Source organism: Rousettus aegyptiacus, unplaced genomic scaffold (assembly GCF_014176215.1).
Source record: "Rousettus aegyptiacus isolate mRouAeg1 unplaced genomic scaffold, mRouAeg1.p scaffold_m13_p_1, whole genome shotgun sequence".
In the NCBI taxonomy this organism is placed as follows: Eukaryota; Metazoa; Chordata; class Mammalia; order Chiroptera; family Pteropodidae; genus Rousettus; species Rousettus aegyptiacus.
In genome coordinates this window covers 42,889,006-42,907,666 of record NW_023416284.1, presented here as the reverse complement: position 1 = coordinate 42,907,666, position 18,661 = coordinate 42,889,006, and the positions used below count along the sequence as shown (strand labels likewise).

The window sequence follows — 18,661 nt, the reverse complement described above, 5'->3', positions numbered from 1 at the left end:
TACAGCAACTGTGAACCTAAGCCTCACAGATCAAATTCAAGGGGTACTGTATGGACCAAGACAGGTTAGGACATCTAGGTGGTGGGTGTGGTGGCAGATGCAGAAGAAAGACCCCCACCCTCTGCCTTGCAATGGCCTCAGCATTTGGAATAATCATAAGAAGCATTAGAATCATCAGACTCTTCTATTCACTAAACACTTATGATGTCAGGCTCTAGAAGTGCTTCACAAATTTTACTTCGTCCTCACATGAATCTTGTAAGTCAGATATTATTATGAGTCTTTTTATACAAAATCTACCTATGAGGCAACTGGCTATGGTGAGCTGTGTGATAAGTGTTTTTTACATGGATTTGACTACAGAAGGGCTTGGTGCCAAATATGTGGCCCAGCCGAGGGAGGCAGATTATCATTTGTGACAGGTGCCAACCTTACTCCCAATTCCACCTGAGTTTCCTACATTTATTTTCCTTCTGCTTCATTTTTAAATGGATTGCATTTTGTTCCATATAATGCATTTCTCAAAGTCCCACAGAGGCAGTGTAACACAATAGTTTTATTACTGAAGTTAAAGCTTTTTCCCCACCCCCGCCCCGTTATGCCATCCCAACTCCTTTCTGGCCTCTTTGCGACCATGCGACGGTCTCTTGGAGTCAGCTAGGTGTAGGCTGAACATCTAGGTTTCTGGTTCCTATGGCTTAGAGCTGACGGGACTTTTATCCTAGGCCAGGGCCATTTTGTCTTCTTGTGTTTTTAACAAACCTTCCCATTGTGTACAATTTCTAAATGCCTAACCAAAGCATGGCTAGATGTTTACCAAAATGGAAGAGAACCGTGTCCCCAGGCCACCATGGCACACTGCAGGAGGAAAGCAGAAGGCCAGACTCTCCACCAGCATGAACTGTCTTATCTAAGACCCTCTCGACAGGGCAGTGTGCTTGAACAGTATAAAATATGGTAATTCATTTTAAACAGTTATGCTAGAATATTTTCATCTAAATTAATGTTATCTCCTTCAAAACAATCACCTTGGGAAGCAACGTATTTATTCAAACAATGCTGACATCGCGCTAACATTTCTGGAACTCTTTTTCGGGCAACTGTCTTTACGGTCTATGGCACTTTCTTTAAAAGTCTTCAGTCATAACAAATGTCATCCTTTGAGAATAGATTTGAACTTTGGAAAGAGGCAAAAATTGGTTGGAGCCATGTCTAATGAATAAAGTGGGTGATCAAATCTTGTTACATCATTTTAGGTGAAAAATGAGGCATGACTATAAAATAATGTGACTGGTTTTCCTAGGTGACCCATAAACCGACTGGCTGAGAAATAATTCCCATAGAGGAGTTTCAAAATGCTTTGAGCACTGGATGCATCACTGGAATAAGTGTACAGTTCCCAGAGTGGTGATTTGACAGGGCACAATACTAATTTGGATATATAAGTTCAAATATGTTGGTAAAAAAGGAAATCTGATTGCTTACGCTCATGAAAATGAAGCAGCTGTTCTCTAGGAGAAATTTCTCCTCCCTTTTTTTTTTTTTTTTTTTTGACAGCATGATCTACTCTGGACAGGGAGTCTGCTGAGAAAAACAGATTCATATCCTGCAGAAAGCCTCTGCTGGTCAGACCACCTCTTCCCACAAACAGTCCCACCGGCCCCCAGGCTCTTCCAGGTGTCTCTGGCCTGAGCTTCCACAGCCATCTCTTTTTCTTTAGGTATTAATTCTTATAATTTCTAGTGGTGACTGCCCTTTTTTTGTCTATCTCCCCCCAGTCAATAAGCGATTCCTTGAGACGGGGGACAGCTTCAACTCTGTGTCTCTAGTGCTCAGGACAGTACACACAGAAGCCTGAGACTCTCATTCCTGTTCTTACATTCAGTCCATGTAAAATCCACTCACTCAAATTTATAGAGACCTAAGGTAGACTGGTTGCTTAGGGCCAAAGGCATAGGGGAAAAAGAGGGACTGACTGCTAATATATGGGGGTTCTTTTAGGGTCATAAAAATATCTTAAAATTAAACCATGGTGATAGTTGCACAACTCTGTAAATACACCAAAAAATATTGAATTGTATACTTCATATGAATGAATTGTGTGGTCTGCGAATTATCTCTCAATAAAGTAGTTTATTTAAAAAATCCTCTGCGGTAGGAACGTTTATCCTTATGATTCCTGTATAAGATGGTGGCTGGAATAAATGAAGGTCGAGGTCTCTTCCAACATATAAAGTTAAAGAAAAAAGTTAATATCCACCTTGATACCCCAAGGTATGTCTTATACCATAGACAAAGGCACGTTCTTTTCACCCCCCACAAACAACCCCCTATGTGTTCCCCCTTGGAGAATACCAGGTAAGAAGTCTTCTCCAGCTCAAGCCTTTGGTGAGTCTCTAATTACTCAACACACTCAGCAGCCATTTATAAAAGATGGTTCCCAACTCTGAGCATAGCTTCAAAGGCAAGAGAGATGACTGGATGTGCCTGTGAACTTCAAGAGAATTTACGGAATTTACGGGAGAATGAATGGATCAGTTCAAACTTTCCTGCTTAACTTACTTAGAGGGACAGCCCACTCAAATCATTCTCCCAAAAGCTCTTTGACAGTCTGAAGGAGTCCAGGATGCCATTATGGCATAAAAATTATTTTGAGCTGAAGATATTTGAGAAAGAGCATTTTTCTGAACTCCTTTATCCATCTATAAGCAGAGTCTCCTCAATTATTAAATTTCTTCCCTGGGACAGAGCTTCTAGAACCTAGGGTAAGACAGACACTGAGTACTACACCACACTTAAATTGATATTATCACAAAACTTTTACATCTCCCCCATCCATTCTCTTAAGGCCTTATTTATTTTTCCTAAAAGTCATTTGTTTTTCCACAAGTGCCCTTCTCTCCCTTTCCACCCCTATTAAAATGGTTTATAAGCCCCAATTCTAACTGCCCCCTTGAGTCTCATTTTTCAGTGAATTTCCATCATGAGTATGTGAATATAAATCTATCTCTTCTCTTGCTGATCTATCTTTTGTCAGTTTAATTAGCTGGCCTCCATACAATAAACCTAAGAGTTTAAGGAAAAAGTTTTTCCTCAAGTTTAAGAGAGCAAACAAATTTATTGTTAAATATTTGATCAAAGTTGATTAAACCTTTTATTATGTCAAGATAAATTTATAATGCAATAGCATTTGTAATATTCTGTGTATAAAACATACTAAACTATATGTATACTAGGACCTTTTGAACAATGAAAATGGGTGCTCATTTGTTTATCTGGAGAACATAACTGTCCAATATAAAATGATTAAATGTGTTTACCCTTTCCATTGATTCTTCTTCTTCCTGGAAGTTTTTTTCACAGAGATATCCACATGGCTCACTTCACTTCATTCGGGTCTCTGCTCACATGAAGTTTATCAAAGACTTTTAAAATCAGCGCTCTAAAAAGAGCAGCCCACCCTATAATGCTCTCTCCTTTAGCTTGTTTTATTTTTCCTCAGACCATTTATCATCATTGATACATACAGTGATTTATCGTCTCTCCTTCCATTAAAGCTCCACAGCTTGGTGAGAGTAGAAACTTTGGTTCACTGTTGAATCCCTAGTATCTAAACCAGGGCCTGGCACACAGTAGGTGTTCAATAAATATTCATTAAATTGATGAATCACTTTTGCTTTTCTAATCTTGTTTGCCAAAAGAAGCTTTATTGTGAAAAAGAAGGTTTTTCCTTTTAGTCTTTAGTTCCATGGACATTAGACTTGGTTAAGAAAGAAAAGCAAAAAAAAAGTTTTTAGCAAGAATATTACTTAAGAAAGAGAAACTCCCAAACTATTTGATTTAAATATTTCATATAACGAAGATTGTTTGGTGGCTAAGAGCCCAGCTCTAAAAAATTATCCTGTTCATTCCTCCACCCTACCTTTCTGCTGTTTCCCCACTCCTGTATGGTGGCCCCTCTTTTCTATTTACGCATTATCTATTCTTCAAGTCACAATTCAATTTTTATCTCTTCTTTCCCCAATCCAGAATGTTCTTTCCTGTATCTGAACTCAGCACTTTTTCTAATTCTGCTGTTTGCACGTGTGTGTATTTCTTGCATCTTGCCTCCCCCAAAAGACTGCATAGTCCTGGATGGAAAAGGATAATATCTTATTCATCCTGGTATTTAATGCCAATTCGAAATCAGAACATACAGACGAGGGGAGAAGAGTCACTCATTAGTCTATCATAATTAAAGGACTTATTTTTTTTAACACAGGAGTTACGGCATGTTAAAAAAGTGACCCAAAGATGTTTCTCTGCCAAGTCATCCCTGCCCTAAGGATATCAGATTTTAAGTAAGGGAAGCAAGGTGCCTCTAACAATTACCTTGGAGTCCCAATACATTCTCCCTCCTGCTCAGTGTTCTATCATCCTCCTCATAACTGTACCCCAGAAACATGTCCTTCTACTTGTGTCTACAGCTGGGCCTCACGAAAGTTCAGGAGAGTGATCCATCCCAAACAAGAGATAGTGGAGTTCCTCCACTTACGATGAAATTCTCAAAGCCCCACTGGTTTGGTTCTGTGAACCCGAGGCCCTTAATCTTGGGGTCACGTATTTGATGCCCACTGAGGTGCAAATAGTATCTAATACTAAAAGGGGATCTTTTATTTAGTGTAGGGGTTCTTAACTAAAATTCCTAGACTCCCCCAAAAGAGGTCCATGGTAGAATTTAATGAGGACCATGAACTTGAATGGCAAAGCCAAAAAATCTTTTTCACTAACCTCTAAATGAAATATAGCTTTTCCTTTCATTATGAATGCAAGCAATAAACCACAGAATTATTATTACTCCTACTAATACTATTACTACCTGGGGCTTTATCATCAACAGAAGTCACAGATATTTTCATATCATATTATAGTTATCTCAAAATATTGCAATTGTAGATATCTTAAAATGTTTAGACTTAATCATTACTCTAAAGTAAGATGGTATTAGACCCTCCACTAAGCTGTGTTACTTAATGTATCAATAAAGAAGCACATATCTTGTTATATCACAAATTTGGTTAATATTTTGATAATTGTTTTTTTAATATGATTTTTATTTCCTTTTCAATCCTTTGTATTTTATTCATTTAAAAATAAAAATATTCTGGGGAGGGATCCACAGGTTTAACAAAGAAATCCGTGACACAAGATTTCTGTGAATTGATGAAAGAAAGCCTGCTTATTCACAAGTTCCCACAAGAGTATTTCTTTAGCTGAAGATGATAAACTATGCTTCAAAATATCCAAACATTCACTTACTTGTGATTTTGAGCCTTCTGATTGATCATTTGCAGATAGATCATTAGGCCCAAGGAGTCTGCAGTAGGAATCTCTTAGACTTTTCAGTAACAGGGGCCAATGAACTCTTTTCTCACTTAAGCTAAAATTTGTTTTTGCTACTTGTACCCAACTGGGTTCTGACTAACAAGGAATCCCTCTAGATTGGCTAGGACCATTGAAGGTTAGAGGAAGGCGGAGACAATGCTGATATCTATGCGGGCTGAAGGTGCATCAGGTTGGTGTGACTTAGTACCCCCATATGAGTAGAACAATGGTAGCATAAAGTCCTGCCCCCAGGGCCATCCTGAGATGTCCTCACAAGTGTCATTCAAGCAGCTTCCTGACAAAAAGAGGTTCCCAGGTACAATTAAATGTGTTGTTTCTTTTGATCCTCATGAGAGCCTCTCTGGGTATATATCATCACTTCCAATCTTTAAAGACAAGGGGGGAATTTATCAGAAAGTAAGTTACTTACCTTAGAGAATAGTCCCCAACTCATATGATTTTTTATTCTGCCTAGAATTCTTCCCCCTTGGGAACTCCAACTCATCATTTAAGCCTTAGTTCAGCTACACCCTTCCATGAAGCCTTCCTTGCTTCACCTTCCTCTCCTGAGTGCAGCTCTCCATGCTCTTGCCCCTTCAGGACCTGACACATACCTCCATCATAACCCCTAACACACAGTGCATCTTGCTTATTCTCCTGTTCTAGGCTATGTATTTCCTGAGGACAGGAATGTTTTGCATCCCAAGTACCTAGCACAATGTCTGATATGAATTTGGTACATAATAAATGTTTAGTGCATTCCACACACTTCACAAGTCACAATTCAGGGCAACCGAACAAAGATTCACTGAATGCTACATTGTCTTAGGTACTGCAGATAGAGAAAAAAACACAGCCTCTGTCTTTAAGAGGCTTACCCTCTGGTGGAGGATTATCATATGTAAACAGATAATTTCACTGGGATTTGATTAATATATTTTAGAGGTTTGTACCTATAGAAAAAGATCACTTAACAGGAGGAAAGGGCAAAAGGGGCTGTTGGGGAAAGGTTTCTGAAGATGCTATCTGAATTGAATCACATCATAAGGCGTAACATATTTAAATCCCTGGTGAAAAAATCGAGAATAAAATCTGAGAACAGCGAGCTGAGGACAGAAACCAAGGGGATGGCTTGGGTGTGGACAGGGCAAACAGTCCATAGGGAAACTCTCAAAAAGTGTGAGTAGAATCAGGACAGCGATCAAGGCAAGGAAATGAGAACTTCAAGAGAGTACAAAATCAGCAGTGCCAAATGCAACAGGAAGGTCGAAGAACATAAGGCCTAAAAAGCATTCAATGGATTTAGCAACCAGAAGAAAGGCAGTAGTAACCTCGACAAAAGGAGTTTTAGTGGAGTGGCAGAGGAAACAGAAGCCAGACTGCGGTCAGGTGAGGAGTGAATGGGAGGTGAGAAATCAGTGATGATGAATGCAGGCAACTTTCATAAAGATTTGGCTTAAGGGGGGAGGCGGCAATAGTGCAGTAGCTAAAAGGTGATAAGGTTTAAGAACATATTTTTTTAGTCTCAACTAATTCTTTTCTTTCTACCCCACACTACACCCAACAGACAAATTTCCAGTTGGATCCCTAAAATTCTCACTATGCTATATGCTCCTTAAGGAAGACACTTGTGTCTGAATTGTCTTATTATCCCACACATTTCTCTGTACATGGCTCAGTGTTTGCTGAATGCATATGAATGAAATCCAAATTAAACACAGGTGATAACAAGGAAATGAAGGGCTCTATTGGGATACAGCTAGTGTTTGTTCTTTCAAGGGAAGTTGTGGTTGTCTCAAAACTGAAGAGCATGAAGAAAACAAATTAGACAATATTCTGTTTTGGTACTGTTTAGATCAGGTGCTGTTTAGATTTTGGACACTAGTGGAAAACAGATCTTTAGATTTAAGAATCTCTTCATTCCGAGAAGCTGTTCAAGTTCAGTACTGGATTCTCAGTGCTGCCATTACAGTTTCTGTAAATTATTTAACCTCCCTAAGCTTCCAGTTATCTCAATGGCAACCCGAAGAAGCCCATAATAGCATCTACCTCATCAGGCTGCAGTAGGATAAATGAGATACCAAAAGTGAAGGTCTTCTAACGGTGCTTGGCAAAATGGCACTTAATATATTAATAAAATAAAATACATAATGTACTACTAAAATGAATAAAAATATTATTAAAAGAAATGAGTTTCACAAGAGTTGGGTGTAAGTCAAATCTTATTTTCAATATAGAAACAAAACTGGTTCTTTAGAAAAACTCGTTTTATAAAAGTGTGTGTACAATCAGCTCCGATTCACCTATTTTTACAAATCCATTCTTCCGTATATAAGGTTTACTGCAAAATCTATTTCAAAGTTACACGTATTCGAGCGAACCTGCCCAATTAAGTCAGTTAACGTTCCCTGGCGAGGGTGGGGTGGGGGGGACTGACAAAGTATTGCATTAATTTCCTGGCCTGCCACCACGCTTGCTTGCACAAGAGCGCCCTTGGGTATAAAGTTTCTGTTCTAATGAAAATGCAGCTCCTGCCCCCTCGGTGGAACAGATCCAGCAGCACCACTGGGCAAAGGCTAGCCTTTTCAAAAGCCAGCGCCCCAGCAACCAGGCAGCGCAAGGACAGGAGCTCTGTCCCAGTGCAAACTAGGGGGTGGAGAGCGAGACTTTGCAACCAACTCTTCCGATCTGCTCGCCTGACGCAGCAGGGGGCGGGTGCGCTCGCTCTCCAACCTAGAAGCGTCGGGCTGGAAGCCAGCGGCAAGCGCCAGTCCCAGACCAGAATAGCAGGCAACCCCGGCGCGATGCGAGGGGGTTCCGAGCAAGGCGGCGGCCTCTAACCTTTCCCGGTTAAGGCGACTGCACTCCGCTCTGTAACAGTATCTTCAGCCGCAGGAAAGGTTAACGTAAATGTCAGAGGCCTCGGGAGGAGAGAAGGAAGGGAGGAGGAAGAGAGAATAGAAAAGCAGAGGGCAGGAGGCGGAGGCCAGCTCCCCAAGGTCAAGTCTTGCTCCCCTGCTCGCGCCTCCCCGCCCCCCAGGGAGTTGGAAGAGCAGCTCTGCGGGGCCAAGTGGCCGCTTTCCCGCACACAGCGACCTCCTGCGGACCTCCCGGACCCAGGAGCTAGCGCAGAGGAGCGGGGGGTGGAGACTGAGGCGGCCGCGCAAGGAAGTGATCCGGCCTGAGCCAGGCAAGGGGACTGGCGGGCGACACTGGCCGCACGTAGCGCACGGCCCCGCGCCCGGGCGCACGCCGCGGAGAGGCCCGCGCGTCCCTTACCCCGTTGGCCGCGGCGATGCGGACGATGAGCTGGATGGCCTCCTTCATGTAGAACCTGCCGTCCCCGCCCACCACCAGGGTGGCCTCCTGCCGCTGCGCCGGCTCCACGGTGGAGATGATACTCTGGATGAAATTCTCCGCGTAGTTGGCGCTGCTCTGGAACACCTTCACCCTCTTCCGCAGCCCGCTCGTGCCCGGCTTCTGGTCCGGGTACGCCCGGGTCTTAACGGTCACGATCTTCACCATGGTGGCGACTTGTTTCCCGGGGCGGGAGCGAACTGTGCTCACGAAGGGGGCGACCGGAGCAGTAGCTACAGCTGCTCTGGGGTGAGGGCGCGGGCGGGGCAGGGGCAACGCCGCCGGCTCTCCCGGCCGCGCACGGCCCTTCTCCTTAAAGGGACAGGGGACAGGGCCCTCCCTCCGCCGCCGGTCCACCTCCTCGCAGATTTTGGGGGGAGGGGGAAAGGGGAGAGCACACCTCCAGGCCTTAGGAGAAGTGGGTGGAGCCTCTCTGATTTACCCTCCCCGCCCCGCCACCGACCACTATAAATGAAATCCGCAACTCCTCCCCCAAACGGAAGGGCCTAGGTTGGGGTAGGGCAAGACCTTAAGACAGGCTAGAGTATCTACCGTGTGTCAATAACTTTCTGGAAATCTGTTTTGAGGGTTAGAAGTACCAACCTTAGCTAGATTTTATGAGCGCTCATTTTTTTTCTATTCTCTCTCCAACTATTAGGGTTTTCATGTCAGAATAAGAACTCAACTCTAAAACTAATTCAACCTACTATCTTTACGGATGGACCACACTTTACTTCCATTGGTTAGATACTAATAACTAAAGTGAATTGAATATAATGTTTCTAATCCTTGTTAAAATACAAGGTTCCCCACCCCCCCATTTTATGCTTATAAGACAGATTCAAAACTGAAATGGCCATAAAGATAAGTACAATCAAGAGGCCAGCTCATGAGGGTGTGGCTCCACAACCAGGGCTCTTAACCCTGATTTGCCTGCGGTGTCACCAGATTTGACAACTTAGGAAATACATGTACAGGGAGGCTTTGATAAATGTTAAGTATGAATATGAGGTAAGGCTAAGTACAATAACCATCAAAACATGCCGGTTACTCATGTAGTAGAAATTTGGTGAAGAGATCAAGGAGGACTGAGGTGGCCAGAAAGGGTTCGTGGAGGACACAGTCAGTGAAAGGGACTCGATTGTTTAGTAGGAATCATGAGTTTAGCATGTCTCTTAATTTGGTGAGAGTGATTGTCCCCGGTGCTGGAGAAATGTGTCATTTTGGTGAAGTGGGGGAAAACTGGCATTTTCCTCCTATTTACAACATGTGTGACCTGGGAAAAAGTTAGTTACTATCTGTGGGCATCCATTTCTTTACTATAAAATGGACATAAAACCTATCTTAGAGAATTTCTGGCTTTGTATGTCAGTTGTTCTCAATCATGGATACATAGTAGAATCACCTGATACACTTTTGAAACTATCCATGCTCCAGACCAGACAGATTCAGTTATAATCATCCATGTAAGTAAATCGTCTAGCGTGGTGCCTGAAACATAGAGGCCTTCAAAAAATATAAGCTCCCCTTCTCCAATTCAAAAACCAGAACTTAGCACTAACCTGTAAATTTGATTATAACGGCCCTTTTAATGGTTAAATGGTATATCTTGATCAAGCAGGGAGGCTGACAGACACATGTCTGCTGACTCTCAGAAATTAAGTATCGATATACATGTTAATATAGGTCTTATGTCAATATAGATAAAGTTTTTGATATAGTCACAATAGATGAATTTCAGGGGAAAATAACATGTGAAAACTGAATCCTAGGCTGCTGGTAAGGATGTCCAATGTTTATACCAAAATTCACAAAGCTTATAAGGGTAGTATCTTGTGAATTAAGTAGTATAATTAACCCTATTTTATAGGCTAGAGAATTGATAAAATGTTGAATGTAATCAAAGTTACCTAACTCCACAAAATGAAAATATATCAGGGAATCATTGAGTCTTAGAAATACTTCGACCTTACAGAGTCGTATGGATTCAATTAGATATTGAATACAGAGTTCCTAGCACAATACTAGTAAGTACTCAGTAAATGGTAACTCATTATTATAAAGTGGTTGATGACTCATGTAGTGGTAGGCTCAAATTCAACTCCCATGCTCTTTCCGTATTTTTCACTGTTTGGAACTAGGATAGGGCTTTTCATTTAAGAGGAATTGTTCCATACTTCTCTCACCTCAGAAGTTGTAACAGTTAGCTTTAGCTGCATAACAAGCCAGTCTAAAACTCTGTGGCTTAAGATAATCACTATTTATTATTATTATTGTTCATGATATTATAAAATAACTAGGCAGGTCTGCTGATCTGGGCAAGGCTGTTGGTCTTGGCTGGCTCCTGTGGCAAGTGGTCTGCATGATCCTGGTCTCTTAGTAACCATGTCTTTATGCAATCTCCTTGAATTGCTTTTCTTGCTGTGTGTGGCTTAAAATAATACCTATTTATTATCACAGGTCAGAAGTCTGAGTGTGTTTGGCTGGGTTGAATGTTCAGGGTATATGTACATAAATACTGAAATTGAGGTATCAGCTAGAGTAGGCTCTGGGAAGCATCTGCTCCCAAGCTCATCCAGGTTGTTGGCAGGATCCATTTCCTCGCAGTTGTAGGTCTGAGGTCCTTGTTTCCTTGTTGGCTGTCAGCCAGGGGGCACTCTGCTCTAGAGGCCACCTGCATTGAGTCCTTCTCATGACTGCAATTTCTGACTCCCTCTTGGATAATCTCCCTTTTACTATGTGAGGTAACAATCATGGGAGTGAGATCTCATCATATTCACAGGTTCTACATGTACTCAAAACTGACTTGACAGATTTCCAAAGTGTAGTGTTGAGAAAAGCACCAGAATTATTCCTGTTCCTTCATGAGTGGCGATGAAGTAAGAAAAGAATCCATTGGACCTGAAATGAGAATTCTTAACAGTGTAGACTAATGATAAGAATAACAAGTGTTACACATAGAGAAGTCGAAACCCTCATAACACTGCTGGTGGAATGTGAAATGGTTCAGCCACTGTGGAAGGTATTTGGTGGTTCCTCAAAGTTAAGCATAGAATTACCATAAGATCCCTCATTTCCAGTCATAGAATTGAAAGCAGATATTCAAACAAATACATGTACATACGTGGTCATAGTAGCACTACTCACAATAGCCTAAAGGTAGAAATAGCCCACATGTCCATCAACAGATAAATAGATTAAAAAAAAAAAAAAAGGATGATTGCATGCCTCCATAGACATTTGGTATCAAAAGCAAGGTATTCTTTTTCTCCAATGCTTAGTGCACTATGTGAACTAACTATACTTAATGGTAGCCCCAGATAGGCTATTTCAGCCAAATACAATAGAAATTAAGATGACTTCTAGAAAAATAAATATTTCTCTAGAGCAGAATGGAGTTTTAAAAACATTAAGTTATAGAAAAAGTTGTCTTTCTTACACAGATGATGATGAGATGTATAACCTTTTCATCCGTTTTCTGATTCATATTTGTTTCATGTTTATTCAGTATATCTACTTTCATTAATTAATTCTAATAAAAATCCAAGATGCAGTCAAAGATTTATCAAAAGATATTATAACTTAGAACATGGGCTTAAGTAAATCGCATAAATAAAAAAAAAAACGTAATTGTATATATAGTATTATCCTACTTACGTGTTTTATTTCCTTATGAAACACACACAGAGAAGGAAATATATCAAGATATATAACGATGATTACCTCTGGGTATGAAATAGGTTAACTTTAATTTCATTCTTTATGCTTTATCTGCATTTTTCATATTTTCTATAGGGAATGTGTATTGTTTTATAATAATAAAAATACATTTTTTTTCTTTCTTGTACTTCTTTTAAGTGGTAATTCTAATTTCATTAAGTTATCCTTTATCCTTTAGGTGGTATTCAATTCATTCATGTATTGATTCATTTGCATTCACTCTACAAATATGTGTTGAACTTCTACTAAGTACCAGCTCTTTAAAAAGTTAGGTGAATAAGTCAGAATGGTCCTTGGTCTCACAGAGCTTGCAATATATTGGAGGAGACAGATACTGAGTAACAAGCCATAACTGTAATAAGTGCTGCAAAGAAGTATAGGTGCTGTGAGAATGTAAATGGGAGGGTCTATCATTGGAAGGAGTCGGAGAAAATATCCTGGAGGACTGGAAGGATGTGTAGTAGTTGGCCAGATGAAAAGGAAGGAAGGGTATTTCATTCTAAGAGAAGGAATATTAAGGGAGAAAGTTTGATGTAAAGAGAAAATTGAGAGTCATCAAGGATTTAAAAGGCCATCAGTGTACTTGGCGCATGAAAACTGAGGAGTAGAGTGGAGGGCCCGATCACTTCAGGCCTTCTAGATGGTGTCAAACATTGTGATCTTTATTTAATAGCAGTGAACAACCAAAAGATTGTGTGTGTGTGTGTGTGTGGTAAATCACATAACATAAAAATTAACCATTTTAAGTATACATTTATTTAGTGGCGTCAAGTGCATTCATATTGTGCAACCATTTCTACTCTCTACAGAACTTTTTCATCATCCCAAACGGAAACTCTATAATAACCCCCCATTCCAGTCCCTCAGCCCTTGGAAACCACCATTGTTTCTGTCTCTATGAATCTGACTATTCTATTGTCATATAAGTGGAGTCACACAATGTTTGTTGTTTTATGTCTGGTTTATTTCACTTGTCTTTAAGGTTCATTCCATGTAGCATGCTAAAAGTGTTTTAAGCAGAGGAATACTGAGATCATAATGGCATTTTTAAAAGATTACTCTGGCTGCTATTTGAATGAATGAAAGGGAAAATGTAGATGAAGCAAAACCAGACAGACAGGTGGAAAACTGTGGTGAATTATACTAGGTTGAAGTCAATGGACATGGATAGCAGTGAACAGACTCAAGATATTTTCAGAAAGTAGAGTCAACACGACTTGCTGATAGATTATATCCCTAGGTGAGTGATAAGGAGTGTTGTCTACCCCCAGTCTGAGTCTGGGACTAATGATAAGTGTAGGGATGAAAAGTAGTACGGTATGATACATGAACTCTGTTTTAGACATGTTAACTTGGAGATGGCTGTCATGCATCCTAGAGGAAGGTCTAGAACTTAGAAAATAGACCTGGCTAGGAGATATGAATTTATAATTCATTAGAATAGTGATAGCATGAAAACATGAGAATGAATGAGATCACCTAGAGAGAGATTATAGAGTACAGAAAAAAAAAAAAATGTCCAACACCAAATTCTGAGAAACTCTAACATTTAAAGTCCAGGAACTGCAATGTGAAAAAATTAGGCTTTTTTTTTACCTTGGAAAGAAAATTTCTTTAATATCAACTCAGCAAGAAGGAGATTTAGATGTGTTTCTTCTATATGCCATCCAGCCATCCATAAAGCTGAATTCAACTCTGTTAGGTTACATTCAAAGTCAAGAAAGATTTGTCTGAAGCATTTTATTAAGATGCCATTTAGGAACCCTACTATAAGTCAAACTATCCAGAATTTTGTTTGTTTTGATCTAAGTCAAGGAACAGGCAATTGGCAATTCTGTGAAAGCCTTGAATGATTTCTCTGCCTTCATATACAAATGTGTATAAATGGGAGGTAGATTAAATCCTAGGTAAATAAATGTACAAGGATTGGTCAAATCTCACTTCCAAATACAGTGTTCATGAAAGACAGCTTTACTTTTGCATTTCAACTATAATGATTTCGAGAAACGTTTTTACCATAGGATATCAGTCTTCGATAGTCGCAATACATAAATGGAATCCATATGGAATTTATAATGAAAAAGACATGTATGAAATTGATCATGGAAACACTGGATGGTGGAGTGGGTGATCTAGTGGCATGAGCCATTTAAGAGTTATTGTATGGCTCATAAAGAAACTGATTATTAAAATAAATAATACTGAAAAGTAATTCATTAACAAACAACATGTAGACAAAGCCTTAGAAAGCGCCTATAAAAGCATGTATCACATTATTGTTAAAAACAAAACACAACTCTATTTGTATATACTCAACTTACTATCTGGTGGTGTAAGTGATGGTAGAAAAATACATATTGAAGATATTGAGATAGTCTCCAGTTTAGGCCTAGAATGATGGCCTAAACCTCCCACCAAAGTTCTACTAGGTCTGAAAGGCGTTCTTTCAAGTAAGAGAATTCTGAAGGAATAGAGAAGTTGTAGATAACCTCCTATGAGAATTTTCAATTATCTGTAGCTAGCAAATAAGCAGTTGATGATCCCTTAGGAACTCACACAAATTAATGCTGAACAATAATGCAAATGTCATTTTAGTTCATTTGTTAAATTTAAATCATAGGTTATTCATGACTGCAGATTTAGTTCATGTTAAATTTTGATCTATTTGTAATTTGCTGAAATGACTAGTTCCTACATATGGAAGCAATATAAAACCATTTAATATCAATTCTATTTGTGTCCATAAGTTATCCAGGTTCTTAAAACTTTTATTTGAATAAAAATGAATGGATATCTGGAGTCTGTGATTCTGAAATTAAGTTTGTGCCTGTGTCAAAATAATAATAGTCTCTGAACTCATGTTTCAGTGTCAAATGGTTATTCATGAAGCTATATTTTTAAAAGATTGATATATGATAAGTTGGGCTATTTTTCTTAGAATTCATTTTTGGAATCTACTATAAAGGATATCAGTCTGAATTAATTTATATGAATATTTGATTTGCAAATATTAATATTTTAAAAGGCAAAAAGATAAGACTTTTAAAAATACAGGCTATGAAGGACATTTTAAAAGAGATAACGAATGTCTTCTGTTATCCCGTTTCATCAGTGCTCTTGCTTAAGGAATCAAGAAGCGGTCATAGGCTGCATAATAACTTCCCATAAAATACACGTGTCCTAGTCCCTAGATCCTGTGAAAGTTACTTTACATGGCAAAAAGGACTTTGCAGATATAATTAAGGATCTTGAGATGGGGAGATGATCCTGGATTATTCAGGTGAACTCTAAATGCAAACTTAAGTGTCCCTGTAAAAGAGAGGCAGAGGGAGACTTGACTGTAGAAGAGAAGACAACATGACCGTAGAGGCAAAGGTTGGAGTGATGCAGCCACAAACCAAGGAGCACCAGTAGCCACCAAAAGCTGAAGAGGCAACAAACGCATTCTCCTCTAGAATCTCTAAAGGGAGCACAACCCTGATGACACTTTAGAATTCATTTTTGGAGTCTGCTATAAAGAATATCAGTGATACTGACTTTGTACTTCTGGACTCCAGAACTGTGGGACAATAAATTAAGCTACCAAGTTTGTGGTCATTTGTTACAGCAGCCAGAGGAAACTAATACAGATGATCAGTAAGAGACTGAGTAAGAAGAAGATGGCTATCTTTAGGCCTTACCAATGAATCAACAACAGAGGAAAGTATATCAGGTATACCACTGTAAAAACTGGAATCGGGAGAATCATGGAGGTATAATTATTTCCAAATTATTATTCTGCTTACATTATTGAAATAAATTTTTTCTTGACTTGTCTAGGAAACAGGTTCTTCATTTTATCTACTATGTAGAATTGGACACAACATACTGTGAATGTTCTGTATACCACCCTGAGATTCTGTATATTCTATCAGAAGTGGGCGAGACTGGTGTTAGCAATTTTTCCTAATGAGTGAATTGTTCTGTTTTTTTTCCTTTGACATTACTGAGTCTCGTAGCTCTTATAATGTAGTTTTCTTTATTTTGAAGATATTTTTGAAATAATTTCTATACACAGGTTTCACTTTCCTTTCATCCATCCATCATTTCATTCAGACCATCTATGAAATTCTCACTAAGCACACAGTACAAGATACTTAGGTAGGCTCAGATTAATCACCTAAGATAAGATCTCTGTACTTCAGGAGTTTAAAATAGGAGAGTCTAGATATGCATACAAATTAATGAAACATAAAAAACAAAATATAAACCACAAAAGGTATTTATTTTTAAAGCTAGTATTAAAATTAAAAGGTCTCAAATCAATAATCTAAGCTTCTACCTTAACAAATTAGAAAAAGATCAGATAAACCCAAGACAAGCAGAAACAAGGAAGTAATAAAGATAAAAGCAGAAATCAATGAAATTGAAAACATAGAAATAGAGAAAAATCAATGAAACTAAAAGTTGGTTCACTGAAAAGATCAATAAAATAAATAAACCTCCAGCAAGACTGATGAAGAAAAAAGATACATTTTACTAATATCAGGAATAAAAAGAAGGAATATCACTACAAAGCCCATAAAAAATTTTTTTAAACTCTATACACTTAAATTTGACAATTTCAATAAAATGAACCAATTCCTCAAAAACCACAAACTACCACTAACAACTGCCCCAAGATGAAATAAACTGAATAGTCCCAAAACTGGTAAAGAAATTGAATTCATATTTTAAAATCTCCAAAAAATCTCCAGACCCAGAGAGTTTCAATAGCAAGTTCAAATAATTATCTAAAGAAGAAATAATACCAATTCTACACAATCTCTTCCAAAAAACAAGAAGAGGAAACATTTCTGACTCACTTTATGAGGCCAGCTTTGTCCTGATACTCAAAACAAAGACATTACAAATCAAGAAAACTATAGACCAATATCCCTTATATACCTAGGCACAAAAATGCTCAACAATGTCCTAGTCAATTGAATCCATAATACATAAAAATAACATATTACAACCAAGTGGGGTTTATTCTGGGAATGAAAGGCTGGTTCGCTATTTGAAAATCAGTTAATATAATCCACCCATTAACAGTCTAAAGAAGAAAAAAACTATATGAAGATGCAGAAAAATATCTGACTAAATTCAGTATCCATTCCTGATAGAAACTCTCAGCAAACCAGGAGTAGAAGGAAACTTCTCCCACTTAAGAAAGGGCACCTACGAAAGCAACTTCAGCTAACATCATATTAATGATGAAGGACTGAATGTTTTCTACCCTAAGACTGGGAACAAGGTAATGATATCCACTTTTGTCATCTTATTCAATGTAATTATGAAAGTCTTAGCCAGTGCAATAAAGCAAGAAAAAAGAAAAGGCATAGAGATTGGAAAAATGAAATGAAACTATCCCTATTTGCAGATGATGTGTTTTTATAAGAAGAAAATTCCAAGGAATCTACAAACAAAAACCTCCTAGGACTAATAAATGAGTTTAGTAAGAGTCTTAGGGTATAAGACCAACACTCAAAAATCAATCATATTTTTATGTACTAACAATGTCCAACTGGAAACAGAAATTTAAAAAACAATGCCATTAACAATAGCTTATAAAATATTTAGATATAAGTCTAATGAAGAGCGTATAGGATTTATTTGCTAAATACCATAAAATGCTGATGAAATAAATAAAATAGAACCTAAATAAATGGAGAGACATACCATGTTCTTGGAATGGAAGCCACAATACAGTAAACATGTTAATTGCTACCAAATGATCAATACAGTTAACACAATATGAATCAAAATCCCAGCAAGAGTTCTGATAGATATAAACAAGCTAGTTTTAAAATTTACTTGGAAAAAGGAAGAAACTAGAATAGCTAGAATAATTTTAAAGAAGAATAAAATTGGAGGAATCACATTACCTCATTACAAGACGTACTACATATAAAGTTACAGTAATCAAGGCAGTAATTTGTTAATGGAAAAACACAGAGATCAATGGGATAAAATAGATAATCCAGAAATAGACCCTCACAAATATGTGCAACTATATGGTCAGTTGATTTTTGTCAAAAGCACAAGAAAAATTTAATGTAGAAAGGATAATCTTTTCAGCAAATGATGCTGGGATAATTGAATCTATATTGGAAGAAGAAAAAAAAAAAAGAACCTTAAGCTAAACCTCATAACTCATTATCTCAAAATAGATCTTAGATATAAATATACAAAGTAAAAT

The 18,661-nt window shown here is 38.5% G+C and overlaps 1 protein-coding gene across 1 annotated transcript in view; it reads right to left on the bottom strand.

The window, feature by feature from the left end:
* The window catches only part of PGM1 (phosphoglucomutase 1), a 53,296-nt gene extending 44,191 nt beyond the window's left edge, over positions 1–9,105 (bottom strand). Inside the window, exon 1 of the mRNA XM_016140399.2 lies at positions 8,644–9,105. Within this exon, the coding sequence (XP_015995885.1) occupies positions 8,644–8,889 (246 nt within the window). The 5' untranslated portion in view covers positions 8,890–9,105. The remainder of the gene's footprint in view (positions 1–8,643) is intronic.
* Positions 9,106–18,661: the final 9,556 nt, after the last annotated feature.